General features: G+C 38.8%; 1 protein-coding gene across 3 annotated transcripts in view; it reads left to right on the top strand.

Moving 5' to 3' along the window:
• Positions 1–479: 479 nt before the first annotated feature.
• Positions 480–5241, top strand: part of LOC138011265 (beta-1,4-N-acetylgalactosaminyltransferase 3-like) — a 22079-nt gene continuing 17317 nt past the window's right edge. The window contains exons 1-2 of one of the 3 annotated variants that reach the window (XM_068858213.1): positions 480–1462; positions 2768–3878. In XM_068858213.1, coding sequence (XP_068714314.1) covers positions 2800–3878 — 1079 coding nt within the window. In that variant the 5' untranslated portion in view covers positions 480–1462; positions 2768–2799. Of the gene's footprint in view, positions 1463–2077; positions 2147–2603; positions 2649–2767; positions 3879–5241 lie in introns of those variants that run through there. The other 2 variants (XM_068858215.1, XM_068858214.1) reach the window with 2 other exon arrangements.

Below are 5241 nucleotides of genomic sequence, written 5' to 3'. Positions count from 1 at the left end.
GGATCAAGTACTATCCGCAAAATCAGCAAAAATTAAACCCCGCGAAATAAAAGGGCTACACCGTAACTCCATTCAAGAAGTCAACGAAACACAAGTCCATCGAGTCACGTTCTTTAGAGGATCCATTTTGGGGTGCGATCACTTCACTCAGAAGTCTCACTTGTTTACAATTTTTTCCTATCTGACCTTTTCACATCGTAATTTCTTTGTCAAGATTGAAGCTGTGTTCGAATCATGAGTTTGGATGGCGGTAGAGTCCAAGTCGATGGAACAAGTCTATTTGCATGGACCTCACTTTTGCAGTATCCTGTCGTTAGAAAAGTGTAAATTCTGTAAACGTAGTTTGATCTAGGGAGCCACGAGTTTAAAAATTAATTAATTTAAAAGCGCCGATAACGATAGCATATATTTCTTCAGTGACAACCGAGTATTCGACAACAGGTTTTCTCCAAATAGAGTCCGTTTCGTTGACGGTACTGGGGGCTTTGGTCCTTGACATTTTTGAAGTAGAACTGTGGCTGAACTTTCTAGAATATTCGATGCTTATCTCCCTCATGATCAGCAGATGGTAGGGAAGCAGTTGACACTTCCTCCGATATTTCTCCAACATAAGCAGCTGTAAATACTTGTTGTGATTCAACTAAGTAAAATTCTCGGAACAATTAACAATTCTTTTCACAGAAGGCGTTGGTGACCAAGACCAACAACTATGACTGGCTTTCCATTCAAAATACTCGAAAAGAAAACTCTTTGTTTGTAAACTCACAGAGAAGCGGCACCGTAGCAGCACAACTGCCGTAATTTGTGAGCAGACTTTCACGACAAACTACGCAAACCTTGCCCATTCATCGGTGACAAGTTTACAGTGACATAGTAGTTATATATTAGTTGCCCGCCGAGCGCTCTTTGACATAGTATGGCAGTTGACACATTTGAAATTCACATTTAAACAAGTGGATACCGGAAGTGATTTTGATTGGCTAGTTTTTCGGATACGGGTAACGTGTTGTGATTGGGGCGGAAGGTTCAATTGAAAGACTATGTCAGGCTTTCCTTTTCCTTTCCTTCTAGCAAAAGCCTGATACTCAGGTTAGCTACACGGTAAGGTGATTGGCGATGATTCCACGCCGAAAAAAACAGCAACAAATAAAAAGCCGTTCATGTCGGATTTTTCCCATTTATGTACTGAGAGTTCCTTCAAAATTATTTATGGCAATTTTCCACCGAAAAGCAGTGCTGTTGAGCTTCCAGAAGCCCAACAACCGAAGACATCGTATGTGAGCATGGATAATATTTTTAACATTTCATGTTGGTGGGGAGAAGAAAGGCTTTCCCTGAACTTTATTTTTGAGAAGCTTGGATTTTCTTCATTTCAAAGTTACTTGCTTTCTCCTCGTGTGAAAGAGCAACAGATATCCCAGGACAAAGGAAGCGATGTCACCGAAGGAAGATTCAAACAAATGTAAGTTTCCAAACTCCTCACAGTTCGAAATCAAAACTGAGTCTGCAAGGGTACTGCAGATGACGACGGAAGCAAAGAATGTTTGCTTGATATTTAACGGATAAAACGATAGTGGACAAAGAATCCTTCCGCAATGCCAGCTGTTCCTTAATTATTTTGGCCATCTTTGAATCGGAAGCATTGGAAAATAATTTCAAAAGCGTGTTAGGGTGAAATCGTAGAATGAAAATCTAAAGCAAATCGAACACGTCAGTCGTAAAATAGATAGAATCGGTGGCTTTACTCGTAAAATAAGTAAAAATCGTAGTGGTATAAAATCGGAAAGTAGTACCTGTAAATCGCTGTATAACATTTTTTGCGACAGTGAAACTTGGATTAATAAAGCTTTTAAAGAAACCTGTGGGCAGAATGGCCAAAACATTTTTCAAGAAAAGTGAATGCGGCTCCTGTTCTTGTTTTGAATTCTAATCGTAAACGGCCTCCAAATTGCCGCGAATTTATAGTTGATTGACATTTATCAAAGTTGACGTCATCGCTTCTCCCTAGAGCGACCAATAAGAACACTCCATCACCGGAGCGCTGGGGTTCCAAAACGCAACTGAATATGAAACCATTGCAGTTTCTTTTTTCTGTCTAACCAACTCCCGCGGTATATGCGACCCGCAGTTCCAGCCATTAAAAGTGGTAGGTACTTGGTGTCTCTATTGTTTCAAATTTTTTGAACAAGGTATAAAACGTTCAGTAATTATACAATTACCCTAACCTAACCCTAACGCTAACCTATCCTAATCCTAACCCTGAAGGTTTTACCGTGTTTAGATAATTTGATGCAATAGATAACCACTAAATGACAAAATAGACCTCGTATCTTACTTAAAAGTGCAGCGCGCGCGTTCGTTTCAACGATTCTAGAGCAAAAGAGAGACTACTCGCAGTCTAGGACACAATGGGATTCTAAAAACATGGACTGGAATTCTAAGACAAGCGCATTTGTAAAAAATTACTTGTAAAAGCTGATTTGTTATTCATGGCTTTCCAAACTGATTGGGGTTTAGACAGATGTCGGTCGACAAACAATTTACATTAAATACCAGTGCCATAGTAATTAATCAACACGGAAAATTCGATGACATTGGAACATATTGCTTCGGTTCACGAGAGGATACAAGGAAGCATGTATTTATATGTACTTAACATTTTTTGCATGAATTTCGTTTCACGTTTTTGCATCAAAAATCTTTTGTATCTTGTAGGATTATTCATATTTCTACTTGAAGACTAGTTTCTTTTTTTTCCTACTTTCAGACCAGTTTAATGTAACATAAGCAATCGACTTCATGGTTTCTTGGAAAGTACACCGTGGCATCTTTGTGCTTGGCCCTCTCTACGTTTGTATAGTTTATATGGGATTTTTCGCGTTCCTTTTTATTCGTGACCGACCTTCAAAGGAATTGTTTGAAGAAAAATCGATAAAAGGCGAAGTTATTGAGGCCGTTACCTTTTCCGATATCAATTTTAATACCACTATTCACATCCCTGGTAATCTGAATTTGCACGTTTGGAACGATTTATGTGGACTGGACGTGGATCGTCTGCGTGAAACACCATTATTTCCACACCATCCCAATAAGAGATTATTTCTAAGAAACTTTGACACTTCACTCGACGGGGACAATTATGGACAGAGAATTTTCGGTTTCATTGCACCCAACGTGACCGGTCTTTACAAATTTGCTATTTCATCGGACGATACGTCGGAATTGTGGCTTAGTTTTGATGAAAAGCCCAGTAATCTTCGTCTCATAGCTAGTGTTTTTTCTCCCAACGAAAGTGTGTGGACTGACGACGCTGTATTTACCAAGTATCCAACGCAACATGCGCGAAACATAACGATGGTGGCTAACAAAAAATACTTCGTGGAAGTTCTACATAAACAAAGCTATGGAAAGGGACATGTTAAAGTGTACTGGCAAAAACCAGGATCTCTAAAACTTGAACCCATCACTGGGCAGTATTTGTATTCGTATTACGACGACAGAAAATCGAATGGAAGTGGGTTTGTGGAACAAGACCTTGAGAGGATGAACACGTGGACTCCTAGTCATACCAAACAGGAAAAATACAAAGGCGGTAATCTTCGAGCTCAATTCAATTACACATCACTCCCTCTTTTCAACAGAACTCTACTGAGAGGAGTGTTACCAACCTGTGATTACAAACCTAGTTATATTGTGGAGACAACTTTAAAACGCTACGCTGGAGTTTGGCTTGTTAAATTTTCTTCCGTGTTCCCAAATGACAACACCTATCTGCACCGACCGAAACATAAATGGTCACAAGGTAACAGGTTGATTGATAATGAAGCTGTGAATGAAGTCGTGGATACATTTATGGCCAGATTGCAACTCCGTCAAAGGTAATATTATGTAGGACCCGTGGTATGCCTTACTCAGACAACATTAGAAAATGCCACAGATTTTGTCATGAGTGTTGCCATCAATGGCTCATTAAAAAAAAAAAAGAATGTTCTGTCCCCTTAACGGTTGGGCTATCCTTTGTTCATGTCCATCTACTAAAGAAAAAACTACTACAGTTTAAAAACTAGTGCCGCATTCATTGATCAATAGGTCGAGCAAATTGCGAAGGGCTAAAGCTCCAGACGATAGCTCACAAACCTTATTTACCGTTTACCAACTCTTTTTGATAAAACCGAATTTTCACACAACACTCCAAATGTCTTTGAAATTTACTCTATTACATACGGGGCAAAATTACGTAATGTTGATTGGCTGAGACAGAGGGTATTTTTTTTCTGTATTGCATCCATTCAGAAATCGCTGGTGATCCTTGCAATCTGATTGGCTCCCAGCCGTGCGTTTTATTCACGAATCGCACTATTTTTTGCTCTAAATCGCACTTTTTCCCCAGCCAATTAGAAAGGAATAATAAAACAAAACAACCAATCAGATTTAAAGGCTTGTTTAAAGTAACAAAGCAAATGGAAGGAAAATGAAAGACAAACAAAGCCATTGTGTGGCAGATTTTGCGACTTTTGGTCCCTAAAACTTTGCTGTAAAAAAAAAAAAAGATAAATTTGTTACTTACAGTTTCTGAATGATGAAAATGAGCTCCTTCGGGCTGAAGACCTTCAATTAGGGGAGTTTCCAACTTTCAGTGTCCTTTTTATAAACCGGGAACTGGATCACTGAAGTATTGGTCCTGATTAAAATCCTGTATTTGAGAGATTCAATTGTGCGTTTTCCTAATGGATGTAATAAAGTGGTAATTGAACTTCGAATTTTGGTCTGAAATCATACTTGTGATTTGAGATCGAACTCGCGCTGCACGCTCGTTGGATTTTGAAAATCACTCTTATAATTTCAGATCAAATTGTATTCCACTCAGTTCAATTAGTATGTGTAATCAAATGGCGACGAGTGAAATTAGAAAATAATTTCACCCGCGTTTTGTCAAAATTCTGATAATTTCCCGAGCCTTTAGGCGAGGGAAATTATCAGAATTTTGACAAAACGCAACTGAAATTATTTGCTAATTTCACGAGAAAACCATTTGATTACACATGACAAATTACGCTCACAACCGTAATTGTAAAATCGCTCGAGTACTTTATCCAACTGCTCGGGAAGAATCATCTCCAGGTTTTTCTCAAGGCTATTTTCGTCACACCACTTCTCAAAAACTCTCACCCAGTTAATTGTGCTCTTTCACGTATTTAAATTTTCTGCCGCTTCTTTTAATTTCGTAACTTCTTCAATGGT

The sequence above is a fragment of the Montipora foliosa genome, chromosome 7 (genome assembly GCF_036669935.1).
Source record: "Montipora foliosa isolate CH-2021 chromosome 7, ASM3666993v2, whole genome shotgun sequence".
In the NCBI taxonomy this organism is placed as follows: domain Eukaryota; kingdom Metazoa; phylum Cnidaria; class Anthozoa; order Scleractinia; family Acroporidae; genus Montipora; species Montipora foliosa.
Note: the sequence above shows the minus strand (reverse complement) of the source record. Positions and strands in the feature narration are given on the sequence as shown.